The sequence below is a fragment of the Hypanus sabinus genome, unplaced genomic scaffold (assembly GCF_030144855.1).
Source record: "Hypanus sabinus isolate sHypSab1 unplaced genomic scaffold, sHypSab1.hap1 scaffold_947, whole genome shotgun sequence".
Taxonomy (NCBI): Eukaryota; Metazoa; Chordata; class Chondrichthyes; order Myliobatiformes; family Dasyatidae; genus Hypanus; species Hypanus sabinus.
The window spans coordinates 1-19,532 of NW_026781801.1; the positions used below are offsets into that span (position 1 = coordinate 1).

Consider the following 19,532-nt stretch of genomic DNA (forward strand, 5'->3'; position numbering starts at 1 on the left):
CTGGATGTGGAGAGGATGTTTCCTATAGTGGGGGAGTCTAGGACCAGAGGACAGAGCCTCAGAATGGCAAATCTGTGGAATTCATTGCCACAGACAGCTGTGCAGGCCAAGTCATTAAAGCGGATGTTACCGGGTGAAGGCAGGAGATTGGGTTTGAGAGGGATATTAAATCATCCATGGTGGAATGGCAGAGCGGACTCCATGGGCTGAATGGACCAATGGTCTAAGTACATAGAAAACTCGCTCCAGACAGTCCCATCAAATATCCCGGGGCATTTGCAAGAAGCACCCCACCACGGAATTGCACGTTCCCGCCGACCGTGAACTTACAAAGCGAATTCCTCGCGGAGGCGTCGCCGGTACTGTTTCTTGGGCTTCATGGTGTGGAAGTAAGGCAGCTTAATGACATCCGGCCAGGCAGCTGGACAAGGGCTGCCGCACAACCGGCTGGAAAAGGCAAAACAACAGGGGAGAACGGTTATCGGCGGGAGACACTCGCCCTCGGTGGTCAGGAATCGCCTCCACACCCCCCCCCCCCCCCCCCCCCGGCCAAGACGAACCTGAAACTCAATACGAGCACACGGAGAAACACTTCACATTCGGGGTGGGTTGACACAGGAACTATGTGAGCTCATACACAATAGTGGCGGACCACTGTCGGATGCTAACTCCGCCACGGCGGGTCCCAAGCCTGGCTGTGAAAGGAGGAGGGTTGGGCATGGTGCTGGCAGCCCTTCAGATGAAACACCAGCACCAGAGAGCCACCAACGGGATGGGCTACATCTCGGGAGCTACAGAAATGCCCACAGAAGATCCACAGATCTCACCCCTGGGGCAGGACCTGGGGGACAACCTGCAAGCCTGGCCGTGGTCAGGGGACTCTTGGCGAATTGCCGTTGGTGCCCGTTGGATCCCGGTGACTTTGCGATCCACAGGTTTGGGAGTCAGGAACCACTGGTCACTTACAGCTGACTGCTGAGTGTTAGCAGGAGCAGGAAATGAGGCAAGGAAAGAGGCAGAACAGCAAGGTTGTGGTCACCTTATTCAAAACGCTAGCCCTGACAACCATTCACTCATCAGACAGCCAGATTCGAGCAGTGAAACGGCAAGTTCATTTGGAGTCCGAGGAGACTCGGTACCTCCCCAGAGACGCTCGCAAATTTCTGCCGACGTACCGCGCACAGCATTCTAACTGGCTGCATCGCTGACTGGTATGGGTCGGGGGGTGGGGGTGGACAGTCCACAGGATCGAAACAGGCTTCAAAATATTGCTGCTTAATCTGAGCATCATCCAGGCCACCTCAAAAAGGCAGCTTTCCGTCATTAAACACCCCTGTCACCCAGAACATAGCCACCATCAGGGAGGGGGTACAGGAGCCTGAAGACACACACTCAACGGTTCAGGAACAGCTTCTTCCCCTCTGCCATCAGGGAGGATGTACAGGAGCCTGAAGACACACACTCAGCGATTCAGGAACAGCTTCTTCCCCTCTGCCATCAGGGAGGGGGTACAGGAGCCTGAAGACACACACTCAACGATTCAGGAACAGCTTCTTTCCCTCTGCCGTCAGGGAGGGGGTACAGGAGCCTGAAGACACACACTCAACGGTTCAGGAACAGCTTCTTCCCCTCTGCCATCAGGGAGGGGGTACAGGAGCCTGAAGACACACACTCAACGATTCAGGAACAGCTTCTTTCCCTCTGCCGTCAGGGAGGGGGTACAGGAGCCTGAGGACATATACTCAATGATTCAGGAACAGCTTCTTCCCCTCTGCCATCAGGGAGGAGGTACAGGAGCCTGAAGACACACACTCAACGATTCAGGAACAGCTTCTTTCCCTCTGCCGTCAGGGAGGGGGTACAGGAGCCTGAAGACACACACTCAACGATTCAAGAACAGCTTCTCCCCCTCTGCCATCAGGGAGGAGGTACAGGAGCCTGAAGACACACACTCAGCGATTCAGGAACAGCCTCTCCCCATCAGAACAGATTTCTGAATAGACAGTGAACCCATGAACACTACCTCACCACTTGTTTAATACACATTATTGTTATTGTAACTTACAGTTTATTATTTTATTAAGTATTGCAATACACTATTCTGCTCCATAACAACAAATTTCACAACATTGGCCAACACAAGGAAATCTGCAGATGCTGGAAATTCAAGCAACACACACAAAATGCTGGTGGAACGCAGCAGGCCAGGCAGCATCTACAGGGAGAAGCGCTGTCGACGTTTCGGGTGTCTTAACGAAGAGTCTCGGCCCGAAACGTCGACAGCGCTTCTCCCCATAGATGCTGCCTGGCCTGCTGCGTTCCACCAGCATTTTGTGTGCGTCACAACATAGGCCGATGATATTAAACTAGATTCTGATTCTGTACCCAGAACTTCCAAGACAACAAACCAGAAACACGCGGGAGACCATCGAGTATGGGAGCAAAGGGGCCAGAAATTTTAAAAAGAGTAAAGATTTGTTAAAATAGACGAACACGAAGCTTAACATTGTAAACTGAACAACTTGGGAAAACACTGGCTCTTCAGAGAATTGGCCAGGGGAACTGGAAATGGAAAGGGTAAACAAATATTTTGATTCTGCCTTCGAAACACAGAAGAAACCAGAAGATCTCACAAATCAATTACTGAACGATCAGGGATTGAGGACCATGGGAGGCATGAAGGCATGAGGGGTCGAGTGGCTTCTTCTTGTTTTCCAGTGTCATGTGCAGATACTGGCAAGACTGTTCCCTTTACGGGGTTAACTACAACAAGGAGACAAAGTTTCACAGTAAGAAGTCACACCGAACAACGCTGGGCAGGCCGCTTTCAAAACACGGTATGAGTGACTGGTTGCGTCAGCCATCCCTGAGGGTCAGCCTGGAGTCACACACAGGTTTGTCCGTTGAAGGCTGGGAAATTTCATTCCTGAATTGAAACAGACGCTGTGCTTCTGGCATTGAGTCTGGTGCTGTGGCTCAGAGGAACAGAGATGCGATTCCCTGGGCGTGATAGACACCCAGATGGCAGGGTCAGGGACGTCTCGAATCGGGTCCACGGCATCCAGGAGTCCTGCTACACACTGGCACCATTGGCATAAGTAGAGAAGGTGAGGAGTCCTGAGGAGAGGGTTAGGGATCGAGGTAGAAAGCTGAGAAATAGCACCTCGGGGGTCGTAATCCCTGGAAGTGCCAGATAGGATGTTTTGGCAGGTGAACGCGTGGCTGAGGATCTGGTGCGGGGGGGGGGGGGGGAATGGATGACTGGGGAAGAAGGACCACCTGTACAAAAGGGACGGGTTACACCTGAGCCCCAGGGCGACCAACGGGCAGGCTTGGAACAAACTTGGCAGGGGGACGGGAACCGGAGTGACAGTGCTGAGGATGAGCTCGTGGGGTTTACAAACAAGAGGCACAGCGTGTAGCGAGAGGCCGACGGCAATGTTCAACACGGGGCATCACAGAATCATGGCTGGAAGAGGGTTATATCTGGGAGCTTAATACATACAACAATACAACACAGTACAGGCCCTTCGGCCCACACTGTTGTGCTGACCCTCAAACCCTGCCTCCCATATATCCCCCCGCTTTAAATTTCTCCATCTACCTGTCTAGTAGTCTCTTAAACTTCACTAGTGTATCTGCCTCCACCAGTGACTCAGGCAGTGTATTCCACACACCAACCACTCTCTGAGTAAAAAAACCTTCCTCTAATATCCCCCTTGAACTCCCCCCCCCTCACCTTAAAGCCATGTTCTCTTGTACTGAGCAGTGGTGCCCTGGGAAAGAGGCGCTGGCTGTCCATTCTGTCTATTCCTCTTAATATCTTGTACACCTCTATCAAGCCTCCTCTCATCCTCCTTCTCTCCAAAGAGTAAAGCCCTAACTCCCTTAATCTCTGATCATAATCCATACTCCTTAAACCAGGCAGCATCCTGGTAAATTTCCTCTGTACCCTTTCCAATGCTTCCACATCCTTCCTATAGTGAGGCGAACAGAACTGGGCACAGTACTCCAAGTGTGGCCTAACTAGAGTTTTATAGAGCTGCATCATTACCCCACGACTCTTAAACTCTATCCCTCGACTTATGAAAGCTAACACCCCATAAGCTTTCTTAACTACACCCTATCTGCCTGTGAGGCAACTTTCAGGGATGTGTGGACATGTACCCCCAGATCCCTCTGCTCCTCCACACTACCAAGTATCCTGCCATTTATGTTGTACTCTGCCTTGAAGTTTGTCCTTCCAAAGTGTACCACCTCACACTTCTCCGGGTTGAACTCCATCTGCCACTTCTCAGCCCACTTCTGTATCCTATCAATGTCTCTCTGCAATCTTCGACAATCCTCCACACTATCTACAACACCACCAACCTTTGTGTCGTCTACAAACTTGCCAACCCACCCTTCTAGCCCCACACCAGGTTGTTAATAAAAATCACAAAAAGTAGAGGTCCCAGAACCGATCCTTGTGGGACACCACTAGTCACAACCCTCCAATCTGAATGTATTCCCTCCACCACAACCCTCTGCTTTCTGCAGGCAAGCCAATTCTGAATCCACCTGGCCAAACTTTCCTGGTTCCCATGCCTCCTGTGGAACCTTGTCAAATGCCTTACTAAAATCCATGTCGATCACATCCACTGCACTACCCTCATCTATATGCCTGGTCACCTCCTCAAAGAACTCCACAGGCTTGTTAGACATGATCTGCCCTTCACAAAGACTGTCCCTGATCAGACCATGATTCTCTAAATGCCCACGGATCCTATCTCCAAGAACCTTTTCTGACAGCTGTCCCACGACAGACATAAGGCTCAAGGATACCATTGTATCAAGATGACAGGCAGGTAGGCAGAGGGGGTGGTGCGGCTCTGTTGGTAAAAAGTGAAATCAGATCATTTGGAAGAGGTTGGGAAGGCACTGAATCATTCTGGGTAGAGCTAAGGAACTGCAAAAGGTTAAAAAGACCCTGATGGGAGTTTTATACAGACCCCCAAACAGTAGTAAGGGTGTTGACTACAGCAGGAGGTAGAAAATACACAGCAAAAGGACAATGTTACAATAGTCAACGGGGGATTTCAATATGCAGGTAGATTGGGAAAATCCGGTTGGTACTGGATTGCAGGTGGGGAATTTTTAGAGGACATATGAGATGGATTTTTAGGGCAGCTCATGGCCGAGCCCACTGGAGGATCAGCAATTCTGAACTGGGTGTTGTGTAATGAACTGGAATTGATTAGAGAGCTTAGGACAAAGTAATCATAATGTGATTGAATTCACCCGCAAACTTGAGGAGGAGAAGCTAAAGTCAGATGTATCAGTGTAGTAAAGGGAATTAGAGGGGAGCGAGAGAGGAGCTGGCTAAAATTCTATGGGAAAAGAACACTGGCAGGGATGATGGCTGAGCAGCAATGGCTGGAATTTCTGGAAGAAATTTGGAAGGCACAGAATATATACATCCCAAAGAGGAAGAGGACACAACCTTGGCTAATGAGAAGAAAAATCCAACATAAAAGCCAAAGACAGGGCATTGAAAAGAGCAAAAATTAGTCGGAAGTTAGAGAATTGGAAAGCTTTTAAAAACCAACAGAAAGCAACTAAAATACGTCATTATGAAAGATGGCATACGAAAGTAAGCCAGCCAATAATATTAAAGAGGATACCAGAAGTTTCCTCAGATACATAAAGTGTAAAAGAGAGGCGAGAATGGATATCGGACTGCTGGAAATCGATGCTGGAGTGGTAGTGAAGGAAATGGCGGATGAACTGAATAAGTATTTTGCATCAGTCTTCACTGTGGAAGACACTAGCAGTATGGTAGAATCTGGAGAGTGTTGGGGGCAGAAGTGTGTGAAGTTATCCACTTTGGAAGCAGGAACAAGAGGGCAGAGTATTGTCTGAACGGTGTCGAGTTAGGTAAGGGAGAAATGCAAAGAGACCTAGGAGTCCTAGTTCACCAGTCAATGAAGGTGAATGAGCAAGTGCAACAGGCAGTGAAGAGGGCAAATGGAATGTTGGCCTTTGTTACAAGGGGAATTAAGTACAAGAGCAAGGATGTTCTTTTGCATTTGTACAGGGCCCTGGTGAGACCACACCTGGAATATTGTGTACAGTTTTGGTCTCCAGGTTTAAGGAAGGACATTCTGGCAATTGAGGAAGTGCAGCGTAGATTCACTAGGTTGATTCCTGGGATGGCAGGGCTGTCTTACGCAGAGAGATTGGAGAGATTGGGCTTGTACACGCTGGAATTGAGGAGATTGAGAGGGGATCTGATTGAAACGTTTAAGATAATTAAAGGATTTGATAGGATTGAGGCAGGAAATATGTTCCAGATGTTGGGAGAGTCCAGTACCAGAGGGCATGGATTGAGAATAAGAGGTCGGTTATTTAAAACAGAGTTGAGGAAGAGCTTCTTCTCCCAGAGAGTTGTGGAGGTGTGGAATGCACTGCCTCGGAAGATGGTGGAGGCCAATTCTCTGGATGCTTTCAAGAAGGAGCTAGATAGATATCTGATGGATAGGGGAATCAAGGGATATGGGGACAAGGCAGGGACTGGGTATTGATAGTGAATGATCAGCCATGATCTCAGAATGGCGGTGCAGACTCGAGGGGCCGAATGGTCTACTTCTGCACCTATTGTCTATTGTCTATATAAGTTACCATAACTAGGGAGAAGATTCTTGGGAAACTGAAAGGTCTGAAGGTAGATAAGTCACCTGGACCAGATAGTGTACACCCCAGGGTTCTGAAAGAGGTGGCTGAAGAGATTGTGGAGGCATTAGTCATTATCTTTCAAGAATCATTAGCTCCTGGAATGCTTCCAAAAGGTTGGAAAACTGCAAATGTCACTCCACTCTTCAAGAAGGGAGAGAGGCAGAAGAAATGAAACTATCAGCCAGTTAGTCTGACCTCAGTGGCTGGGAAGATGTTGGAGTTGATTGTTAAGGAGGTGGTTTCAGGGTACTTGGAGGTACACGATGAAATAGGCCATAGCCCGCAAGGTTTCCTCAAATCTGTGGGAATTCTTTGACAAAATAACAAGCCGGACAGTCGGAGGAGAATCAGTTGATGCTGTTGTGTACTTGGATTTTCAGAAGGCCTTTGACAAGGTGCCACACATGAGGCTGCTTCACAAGTTACGAGCCCATGGTGTTGGAGGAAAGATACTAACATGGATAGAGCAGTGGTTAATTGTCAGGAGGCAAGGAGTGGGAATAATGGGAGCTTTCTCCGGTTGGTTGCCGGTGTCGAGTGGTGTTCCACAGGGACCTGTGTTGGGACCACTAATATTTTACATTATATGACTTTGACAACAGAATTGATGGCTGTTTTGCAAAGTTTATGGATGATAGAAAGAGGTGAAAGAGCAGGTAGTTTTGAGGAAGTAGAGAGGCCAGAGAAGGACTTGGACAGATTGGAGAATGGGCAAAGAAATAGCAGATGGAATACAGTGTTGGGAGGTGTATGAAAATATAAACTAGAAGAAATCAAAGGGTTGACTATTTTCTAAAAGGAGAGAAAACACTAAAATCTGAGGTGCAAAGGGACTTGGGAGTCCTCATGCAGGATTCCCTAAAGGTTAATTTGCAGGTTGAGTCGGCAGTGAGGAAGACAAATGCAATGTTAGCATTCATTTCCAGAGGACTGGAATATAAAGGCAAGGATGTGATGCTGAGGCTTTATAAAGCACTGGTGAGGCCTCACTTGGAGAACTGTGAGTAGTTTCGGGCCCCTTATCTGAGAAAGGATGTGCTGAAACTGGAGAGGGTTCAGGGGTTCTGGAATTGAAATAAAAAACACAAAATGCTGGCAGAACTCAGCAGGCCAGACAGCATCTATGGGAGGAGGTAGTGACGACGTTTCGGGCGGAAACCCTTCATCAGGAGTGAAGTAACATGGGATGGTCGAGGGGGGATAAGAAGTTGGGGGAGGGATGAAGTAGGGAGCTGGGAAGTGATAGGCTGGAGAAAAATGGGCTGGGGGGGAAGGTGGAGAATTATGGGAAATAAAAGAGAAAGGAAGGTAGGGCTGGGGGGAGAGATTATAGTGAGGGGGGAAAAAGAGAGAGAAAGAGAACCAGACTAAAATCAATGATAGGGATGGGGGCAAAGGTATCAACGGAGGTCAGTGAGTTGGATGTTCGTGCCGGCAGGTAGGAGGCTACCCAGGCGGGAGATAAGGTCTTGCTCCATCGACCTGCGTGTGGCCTCATCTTGACGGTAGAGGAGGCCATGGACAGACATGTCGGAGTGGGGGTGGTCTGTGGAATTGAAGTGTGTGGCCACTGGGAGATCCCACCACTGCTCCTACCTTTCTTTCTCTTTTATTTCCCATAATTCTCCACCTCCTCCCCCCCCGCAGCCTATCACTTCCCAGCTCTCTACTTCATCCCTCCCCCCACTTCTTATCCCCCCCCGACCATCCCATGTTACTTCACTCCTGATGAAGGGTTTCGGCCCGAAACATCCTCACTACCTCCTCCCATTGACGCTGTCTGGCCTGCTGAGTTCTGCCAGCATTTTGTGCTTTTATCTATTTCCAGCATCTGCAGATTCACTCGTGTTGCCCTGGAATTGAAATGCTTGTCGTATGAGGAAAATTTGATGGCTCTGGGCCCCTACTCACTGGAGAATCAGAAGAATGAGGAAGCGAGTCTTCCCCACGAGAGACTCATCCAGAAAGTCACGAGGCGTGGGATCAGTGGAACCTTGGCTGTTTGGAAAGCGGAGGGTAGTAGTGGAAGGAAAGTATTCTGAGGTCGGTGACTAGTGGAGTGCCGCAGGGATCTGTCCTGGGACCTCTGCTCTTTGTGACTTTTATAAATGACCTGGATGTAGAGGCGGAAGGATGGGTGAGTAAGTTTGCGGATGACACGAAGATGGGAGGAGTTGTGGATGGAGCTGCAGGTTGTTGAAGGTTGCAAGAGGATATAGACAGGCTGCAGAGTTGGGCAGAAAAATGGCGGATGGAGTTCAATCCGGGTAAGTGTGAGGTGAAGCATTTTGGAAGGACCAACCAGAAGGCTGAGTACAGGATTAATGGTCAGTTACTTAAGAGTGTGGATGAACAAAGGGACCTTGGGGTTCAAATCCATACATCCCTCAAGGTCGCTGCGCAGGTTGATAGGGTAGTTAAGAAGGCCTATGGGATGCTAGTCTTCATTAACAGCGGGATTGAGTTCAAGAGTAGAGAGGCCACGTTGCAACTCTACAAATCTCTGGTGAGACCAGATATTGTGTTCAGTTGTGGTCACCTCATTACAGGAAGGATGTGGAAGCTATGGAGAGAGTGCAGAGGAGATTTACCAGGATGTTGCCTGGTTTGGAGAACAAGTCATATGAGACAACATTAGCAGAGCTGGGACTTTTCTCTTTGAAGCGTAGAAGGATGAGAGGGCTCTTGATAGAGGTCTGCAAGATTGTGGGAGGCATAGATAGGGTGGATAGTCAGTACCTGTTTCCCAGGGCACAAATAGCAAACACCAGAGGGCATATGTACAAAATTAAGGGAGGGAAGTTTAGGGGAGACATCAGGGGTAAGTTTTTTTACACAGAGGGGTGTGAGTGCCTGGAATGACCTGCCAGGGATGGTGGTGGAGGCTAAAACATCAGGGGTATTTAAGAGCCTCTTGGACAGGCACATGGATGAAAGAAAAATAGAGGGTTACTGTACTGTACAGTGCTGTAGTATTCTAGTGTCTAGTGACCTCACTGAAACCTATAGAATGGTGAAAGGCTTTGATCGAGGATGTTTCTTACAGTGGGGGAATCTGAGACCAGAAGACACAATAGAGGGGTGTCTGCTTAGAACAGAGATGAGGAGGAATTTCTTTAGCCAGAGAGTGGTGAATCTTTGGAATTTGTTGCCATAGGTAGCTGTGGAGGCCAGGTCATTGGGCATATTTAAGGCAGAGGTTGATAGATCCTTGATTGGTCAGGGTACGAAGGGATACGGGGAGAAGGCAGGAGATTGAGGCTGAGAGGGAAAATGGATCAGCTGTGATGAAATGCTGGAGCAGACTCAATGGGCCAAATGGCCTAATTCTGCTGCTGTATCTTATGATCTAGGCCCTGACTCAGTGGGTGTTCCACACAACGTAAAGAGATGAGCTTTATTTGTCACATGCATCTTGAAACATCCAACCACAGAGTGAAGCAAAGGACCCACACCACCAGGTTCAGGAACAGTTATTACCCCTCAGCCATCAAGGAGGTGGTACAGGAGCCTCAGGTCCCAGACCACCAGGTTCAGGAACAGTTATTACCCCTCGGTCATCAGGAAGGAGGTACAGGAGCCTCAGGACCCACACCACCAGGTTCAGGAACAGTTATTACCCTTCAACCATCAGGAAGGAGGTATAGGAGCCTCAGGTCCCACACCACCAGGTTCAGGAACAGTTATTACCCCCTCAACCATCAGGAAGGAGGTACAGGAGCCTCAGGACGCACACCACCAGGGTCAGGAACAGTTATTACCCCCTCAACCATCAGGAAGGAGGTACAGGAGCCTCAGGACGCACACCACCAGGGCCAGGAACAGTTATTACCCTTCAATCATCAGGAAGGAGGTACAGGAGCCTCAGGACGCACACCACCAGGGTCAGGAACAGTTATTACCCCCTCAACCATCAGGCTCTTGAACCAAAGGTTATACCTGCACCCGCAAGCAATGGGCTCACTTTCAAGGACTCGTCACCTCCTGCTCTTGTTATTTATTGCCTAGTCACTGCTTTTTCCCCTTTTATATTTGCACGTCGGTTGTTTGTCCGACCCGTTGAATGCAGGGCTTTGATTTATTCAAATGTGGCTCTTGGATTTACTGTGTATGCCCGTAAGAAAACAAATCTCGGGGCTGCATGATATACAGACTTTGATCATAAATTTATTTTGAGATCTATTATTTATTTTTCAAATGCACCCTCTGAATTAGTGGTCGCCAACCCGTCGATCATGATCGACTAGTCGATCTTTGAGACTTTCCCAATCGATCCCGAAAAATATTTAAAAAAAAACAAAATACATTAGGACAATGGTAATGCAGCAATACTTTCACTACGGAAAGCTGTTTGTAAAGAGAGATTGTTTCCGGGTTGCGGGGTTTTAGTTCCCTTCTTTCTGCCCAGTGCGCATGTGTGTATAGCTCCCCCATCATGCACCGCGGTTTTAGCGTCGCCTGGGCTGCATCAAAGTGACCAATTAGATTAGCTAAGAGTGCAGACTGTCGCACACATCAATATACGGCACTCGCTGGCGATATCCTGCAAGGTAGCTGGCTAGTATGGTGGAGGCTCCACGAGAGAATGTGAAAACGTACAAATTCCATCCAGAATGGAAAGAGGATTTCCGTATGTATGTTATGCCACCAAACACAAGCACTGACTAAAGAGGGAATCTGCAGCGGCTCCACGACACCAAGCAGCAGAAATTTAAAGACACCTACCCTCCCCCCCAAAGAGTACAATCTGTGCCAGAAAGGTTGAGGAGCTGAAGTCGGGGTTGAAGGCCCAGCAATCGTTTTCCACAAAACGTGCTGCTCAAAATATGGCTGCTATTGAAGCATCATTTCATGTAAGTCACCTTTTGGCTAAACACAAGAAGCCTTTTACAGATGGGCGACTTATTCAAGGAAGCAATGGCCATTACCTAAGAGACTGTTTTTAATGACTTTTAAAACAAAGACGACATCAAAACTGCAATACGTAATATACCGCCTGGCCCTGCAACAGTGACAAGGAGGGTGGAGTCACTGTCAGAGGACATGGGTCGACAAGCGTTAAAGGACTTGTCACTCTGCGAATATTTTTCACGACAGTTCGATGAATCCCTGGATGTAATGCAAACAGCTCAGCTTGTTGTATTTGTCAGAACGGCTTTTCAGGATTTTTCAACAAAGGAGGACTTCCTCACTCTTTTGCACTTAAAGGAGAGAACGAGAGGTGAGGATATTTACAATGAGTTTAAAAAATGTCCGTGAACATGACATGCCCATTCATAAACGGGTGGCAATTACTACTGATGGGGCCTCCGCAATGCACGGTGTGCGCGTTGGCTTTTATAGCCGTAATGACCCTGATTTTCCCCACTTCCTGGATTATCACCGTGTGATTCATCAGCAGGCCTTGGCTGGGAAGGTCGTGGACTTTTCTCACGTAATGACACTGGTGGTCAAACTAATAAACTTGATTCGAGCAAAAGCGCTTCAGCACCGCTTATTCAGGCGTTACTGGATGGGCTCGATGCCGCTTACAGAGACATAATTCTTCATGCTGACGTTCGGTGGTTGAGTCGCGGCAAAGTGCTGCAAAGATTTGTTGACTTGCTGCCTGTGATAAAGATTTTTCTGTCGACAAGAAACGAGGAGCACGAGGAACCGTTAGATGATGGTTGGCTCCTGGATTTAGGGTTTCTGACAGACCTAATGGCGGAATTAAGCGCACTGAACAACGAGCTCGTGGGAAAAGACCGACACTTGCCCCACATGATAAGCTCAGTAAATGTGTTTAAGGCCAAGCTCGGTGTTTGGATTTCAAATTTAAAGAACAGGAGGCTGACACACCTTCCCAACTTGGAAAAAATGTTACAGGCCATCAAGGAAAAAAAGTGCTTTTCTCCCTGAGCAGTGCTGTGCTTGCCTAGACAAACTGGCAATAGAGTTCGATCGGTGTTGTGGGGAGTTAAACGTCATGGAAGATATTGCTGCATTCATTTCAAACCCATTTCTGCCGATCGGTATAGAACAGATAGCAGCCAAATTCCAGCAAGTATTTGGTGTGCCAAGTGATACTGAAATGGAAATAATTGATTTGCAAAAAGACATCGAGCTTAAAGCGTGATGAAGGGACAGTGACTTTTGGGGGCCTGTCAGCAGGGAGGAGTCTCCTCATCTCACTACGTGTGCACTGAAAGTCAGTGCCTACTCCGGGTCAACTTATCTGTGCGAAATCGCATTTTCACAGATGAAAACTATTAAATCTAAGTACTGGAGCTGTCTTACTGACAAGACACCTCACAGACGGTCTCAGACTGGCTGTCTGTAGTTATGAGCCATATTTCAGGGAACTAGCAGAAAGTATTCAGCCCCAGTCATCACACTGAGTGCAACAGTCAATTTTCACTCATTTATTTTTCATGTTGAAAAAAAATACAATAATGAAACTTAGAATTAAAGATGTGAAGTGTTGTAATATTCTTAAAGAAAGACAGCTATGGCCTGTTTGAAATGCTGGTCACAGTGCTTTCTTGTTTGATTTAATCTGAAAGTTTGACAGAAGTATTTTGTGCAATTCAAATACAATTAGCCCAAGTAAAAGGCCTCAAGTTGGAAGCACAATCTGAGCTGCTTCTCCTCTAAACGATTTAGTCGGCCGATCTTGCCTTTCACGAAGGCCGAGGGAGGGGATGAAAAAGGTTGGTGACCACTAGCGCTGGGGGCAGCCCACAAGTGCCACCACGCATACTGGCACCGACACAGCATGCCCACCATTGCTCGGCAGAACAACACGCGGTCAAACCACAGCCAAACAGCCCCGTTCCTTCCTCCAGGCCAACCCTCGCCTGTACGTCTTTGGACTGTGAGAGGAAACCGGAGCACTCAGATGGTGGCGCGAATCGAACCCGGGTCACTGGCTCCGCCGAGCGCTGCCCCCACCCAGCACCCCGCAGCAATCAAATCCCTGAAATTCATCTCCTACCTGATGAGCTCAAGCTGAGCCAGCTCCTGATTGGCCTGGAAGATCGGCTTTTTCGTGAAGAGTTCCCCGAGGATGCACCTGTGGACACAGGGGAGTGTTAGGGAGATCACCGGCACCGGCGGGCCAAAAACCCCAGCGGCCCGGCCGTCCTCGGGTGGAGCCGCAGCTGCCCCGGCAGACGGCGCACACTCGTGCAGAAAGGCTGGCTCGCAATCACGGGCAGTGCCCAGCCCACACGCTCAGAGTCACACACGGGGGGGGGAGTTGTACTCAGGCATCCAGCCCACACGCTCAGAGTAACATTCAGAGTCGTGCACAGGCATCCAGCCCACACGGTCAGAATCACTCACGGGGGGAGTTGTGCTCAGGCATCCAGCCCACACTTGCTGTGGGTCCCAGCCCACACGCTCAGAGTCACACACGGGGGGAGTTGTACTCAGGCATCCAGCCCACACGGTCAGAGTCACTCACGGGGGGAGTTGTACTCAGGCATCCAGCCCACACGGTCAGAGTCACTCACGGGGGGAGTTGTACTCAGGCATCCAGCCCACACGCTCAGAGTAACATTCAGAGTCGTGCACAGGCATCCAGCCCACACGGTCAGAATCACTCACGGGGGGAGTTGTGCTCAGGCATCCAGCCCACACTTGCTGTGGGTCCCAGCCCACACTTGCTGTGGGTCCCAGCCCACACGGTCAGAGTCACTCACGGGGGGAGTTGTACTCAGGCATCCAGCCCACACGGTCAGAGTCACTCACGGGGGGAGTTGTACTCAGGCATCCAGCCCACACGGTCAGAGTCACTCACGGGGGGAGTTGTACTCAGGCATCCAGCCCACACGGTCAGAGTCACTCACGGGGGGAGTTGTACTCAGGCATCCAGCCCACACGGTCAGAGTCACTCACGGGGGGAGTTGTACTCAGGCATCCAGCCCACACTTGCTGTGGGTCCCAGCCCACACGCTCAGAGTCACTCACGGGGGGAGTTGTACTCAGGCATCCAGCCCACACTTGCTGTGGGTCCCAGCCCACACGGTCAGAGTCACACACGGGGGGAGTTTTGCTCAGGCATCCAGCCCACACTTGCTGTGGGTCCCAGCCCACACTTGCTGTAGGTCCCAGCCCACACTTGCTGTGGGTCCCAGCCCACACTTGCTGTGGGTCCCAGCCCACACGCTCAGAGTCACACACGGGGGGAGTTGTACTCAGGCATCCAGCCCACACTTGCTGTAGGTCCCAGCCCACACGGTCAGAGTCACTCATGGGGGGAGTTGTGCTCAGGCATCCAGCCCACACTTGCTGTGGGTCCCAGCCCACACGGTCAGAGTCACACACGGGGGGAGTTGTACTCAGGCATCCAGCCCACACTTGCTGTAGGTCCCAGCCCACACTTGCTGTGGGTCCCAGCCCACACGGTCAGAGTCACACACGGGGGGAGTTGTACTCAGGCATCCAGCCACACTTGCTGTGGGTCCCAGCCCACACTTGCTGTGGGTCCCAGCCCACACGGTCAGAGTCACACACGGGGGGAGTTGTACTCAGGCATCCAGCCCACACTTGCTGTAGGTCCCAGCCCACACTTGCTGTGGGTCCCAGCCCACACGGTCAGAGTCACACACGGGGGGAGTTGTACTCAGGCATCCAGCCACACTTGCTGTGGGTCCCAGCCCACACTTGCTGTGGGTCCCAGCCCACACTTGCTGTGGGTCCCAGCCCACACGGTCAGAGTCACACACGGGGGGAGTTGTACTCAGGCATCCAGCCACACTTGCTGTGGGTCCCAGCCCACACTTGCTGTGGGTCCCAGCCCACACGGTCAGAGTCACACACGGGGGAGTTGTACTCAGGCATCCAGCCCACACTTGCTGTGGGTCCCAGCCCACACTTGCTGTGGGTCCCAGCCCACACTTGCTGTGGGTCCCAGCCCACACGCTCAGAGTCACACACGGGGGGAGTTGTACTCAGGCATCCAGCCCATACGGTCAGAGTCACACACGGGGGGAGTTGTACTCAGGCATCCAGCCCACACTTGCTGTGGGTCCCAGCCCACACTTGCTGTGGGTCCCAGCCCACACGGTCAGAGTCACACACGGGGGGAGTTGTACTCAGGCATCCAGCCCACACTTGCTGTAGGTCCCAGCCCACACTTGCTGTGGGTCCCAGCCCACACTTGCTGTGGGTCCCAGCCCACACTTGCTGTGGGTCCCAGCCCACACTTGCTGTGGGTCCCAGCCCACACGGTCAGAGTCACTCACGGGGGGAGTTGTGCTCAGGCATCCAGCCCACACTTGCTGTAGGTCCCAGCCCACACTTGCTGTGGGTCCCAGCCCACACGGTCAGAGTCACACACGGGGGGAGTTGTGCTCAGGCATCCAGCCCACACTTGCTGTAGGTCCCAGCCCACACTTGCTGTGGGTCCCAGCCCACACTTGCTGTGGGTCCCAGCCCACACGGTCAGAGTCACACATGGGGGGAGTTTTGCTCAGGCATCCAGCCCACACTTGCTGTGGGTCCCAGCCCACACTTGCTGTAGGTCCCAGCCCACACGGTCAGAGTCACACACGGGGGGAGTTTTGCTCAGGCATCCAGCCCACACTTGCTGTAGGTCCCAGCCCACACTTGCTGTGGGTCCCAGCCCACACTTGCTGTGGGTCCCAGCCCACACGCTCAGAGTCACACACGGGGGGAGTTGTACTCAGGCATCCAGCCCACACTTGCTGTAGGTCCCAGCCCACACGGTCAGAGTCACTCACGGGGGGAGTTGTACTCAGGCATCCAGCCACACTTGCTGTGGGTCCCAGCCCACACGGTCAGAGTCACACACGGGGGGAGTTGTACTCAGGCATCCAGCCCACACTTGCTGTGGGTCCCAGCCCACACGGTCAGAGTCACACACGGGGGGAGTTGTACTCAGGCATCCAGCCCACACTTGCTGTGGGTCCCAGCCCACACTTGCTGTGAGTCCCAGCCCACACGGTCAGAGTCACTCATGGGGGGAGTTGTACTCAGGCATCCAGCCCACACTTGCTGTGGGTCCCAGCCCACACCGGCACTCGGATCCCAGCGGCTGCAGGATGAGAGTGGAGCGCTCACAGTGAACCCCTGGGCCACTGGCCACTCAGCAGGCTTGTCCCAGCGGACTGGGCACGCTCCGATTCCCCGGCTCTCCATGCCCACCCCTCAACCCGGGTGCTCCCAGCCCACGTTCCCGGGCCCCCAGTCGCTCGCACCCTGCTCCGTCGCCGCGGAGTAGAACAGAACGCGGGGTTCACTCGGCAGAAGACAAGCTGTATCCTGCTCGAGTGCAGAGTGCTGCCACGCACACGGACTCAGGGACTTGGGAATGTTTATTTTTTTGGGTGGGTGTCGACTGCGACTTGTATGTGCCCCGTGCAACTGCTGGCACTGCGTTCCGCACCTCGGCCCTGGCGTAACGCGGCTCTGTTTGGCCCGTTCACACTATTCATGTACGGCCGGACGACAATTCTGCACGAAGACAGCAGCGTCTCTCCTGTTTGCTTCTTGTTGCTGGGCTCACTCTCTCGACTTCTCCTTTGATTTTAAATATGTAAATTTCTACTTAATTTCCTCCCTCAAAGAAGTATCCCCAGTTCTCGTCTTCTGCTCTGTGGAGACCCCTGCCTTCCATTTGACATTCTTTGCCACCAGATCTTACCTTCCCTCCCTCCTTCCCAAGTTCTTGCCCCGAATGCTTCTCACTGCCTGCCACGGTCCCAGTGCGTCTCCGCCACACAATCGGCATCGATAGCAGAGCAAGAGCACTTCCTCATCCCCTGTCTCACACGCGGAGCTTTTGAAACAACGAGCAGCCCAATGAACTGGCACACGAGCGGCAGATTCGACTGCTGCGAGTCACTTACCCGCAACTCCAAACGTCGATGGCTGGCGTGTACCGCTCCTCCCCCAGCAGCAGTTCCGGTGGCCGATACCACAGCGTGATCACCTTGTTCGTGTAGGGACGGCTGAGAAAGAGAAAGGGAAGTACTGGGGTCAGTCACTCCCAACAAAGCAGGGATACCCTACGTAGCCGACACACTGGAGGAACTCAGCGGGTCAGGCAGCATTTATGGAGAGGAATAAACAGCGACGTTTCGGGCCCAGAGGAAGGGGGCAGAATTAAGAACACACAATGGCCACTTTATTAGGAACACCTGCTCATTAATGCAAATAGCTAATCAGCCAATCACGTGGAAGCAACTTAAAAGGGTAAGAGAATGCAGACGTGGTCAAAAGGTTCAGTTGTTATTCAGAACAGGGAAGAAATGTGATCCAAGTGACTTTTGCCATGGAACGATGGCTGGTGCCAGATGGGGTGGTCTGAGTATCTCAGAAACTGATCCCCTGGGATTTTCACACGCAACAGCCTCTGGAGTTTGCGGAGATCGGTGCGAGAAACAAAAAAAAAAGTGAGCGGCCGTTCTTTGGGTGAAAACGCCTTCTCAATGAGAGAGGCCAGACCGGTTCCAGCAGGCACAAAGGTGAGAGTAACTCAAATATCCCGAAGGTGTCATATCTGAATGCACACAGTATACGGAAGAAGGTAAATGATCTTGTCGCACAGTTAGAGATTGGTAGGTACGACGTTGTGGGCATCACTGAGTCACGGCTGAGAAGAAGGTTGTAGCCGGGAGCTTGATAACATTGTATTGAAAGGACAGGCAGGTAGGCAGAGGGGGTGTGGTGGCTCTGTTGGTAAAGAAAAAATCAAATCCAAAGGACAGCTAAGATGTGGCCTGCAAATTACAACGGGAGATAGGAAATGCATGTCGAAAGGGCAAGGTTACGATAGTCAAGGGGGATTTTAATATGCAGGTAGATTGCGAAAATCAGGTTGGTCAGAGTCATAGAAAAATTACAGCACAGAAACTGGCCCTTCGGCCAAAACCACTTCGACTGCCTACTTCCACTGACCTGCTTCAGGACTCCATCCCACTCCCAGCCGTGTCCCTATCCAAACTTCTCCTAAGCACTGAATTTGATCACAGACGCACCACTTGCGCCGGCCGCTCGTTCCACGCTCTCACCACCCTCTGAGTGAAGAGGTTTCCCCTCATGTTCCTCTTAAACTTCTCACCTCTCACCCTTAACCCACGACTGCTAGTTCTAGTCCCACCCAACCTCAGTGGAAAAAGCTTGCTTGCATTTACCCTGCCTGAACCCCTCATAATTTTGTATCCCTCTGTCAAACCTCCGCTGGATTCCAAGAGGGCGAATTTGTGGAATGCTTACGAGATGGCTTTTTGGAGCAGCTCGTGGCTGAGCCTACTAGGGGGATTCTGCAATGAACTGGAATTGATTAGAGAGCTGAAGGTAAAGGAACCCTTAGGGACCAGTGATCATATTGTGAAGGAATTCACCCTGCAATTTGAGAGGGAGAAGCTAAAGTCAGATGTATCAATGTTACAGTGGAGTACAGGGAATTACAGATGCACGAGAGAAGAGCTGGCCGAAGTTGACTGGAGGGGAACACTGGCAGGGATGACGGCAGAGCAGCAATGGCGGAGTCTCGGGAAGCAATTTGGGAGGAGCAGGATGTATGCATCCCAAGGAAGAGAAAGCATTCTGAAGGCAGGTTGACACACTCATGGCTGGCAAGACAAGTCAAAGCCAACATTAAAGAGGGCATAGAATCAAAAATTAGTGGGAAGTTAGAGGATTGAGAAGCTTTTAAAAACCAACAGAAGGCAACTAAAAATGTCATAAAAGAGGAAAAGGTGGAACAGGAAAGTAAGCTAGCCAATAACATTAAAGCTTATTCAGATATATAAAGTTGAAAAGAGAGGTGAGAGTGGATATCAGACGGCTGCAAAATAATGCTGGAG

General features: G+C 50.9%; 1 protein-coding gene across 1 annotated transcript in view; it reads right to left on the reverse strand.

Annotated features, from left to right (window-relative positions):
* Positions 1-245: 245 nt before the first annotated feature.
* LOC132390544 (cyclin-dependent kinase 12-like) overlaps positions 246-19,532 on the reverse strand; it is a 147,273-nt gene continuing 127,986 nt past the window's right edge. The window contains exons 8-10 of the mRNA XM_059963156.1: positions 17,571-17,672; positions 13,691-13,768; positions 246-447 (exon numbers count right to left, since the gene is read on the reverse strand). Coding sequence (XP_059819139.1) covers positions 327-447; positions 13,691-13,768; positions 17,571-17,672 — 301 coding nt within the window. The 3' untranslated portion in view covers positions 246-326. The remainder of the gene's footprint in view (positions 448-13,690; positions 13,769-17,570; positions 17,673-19,532) is intronic.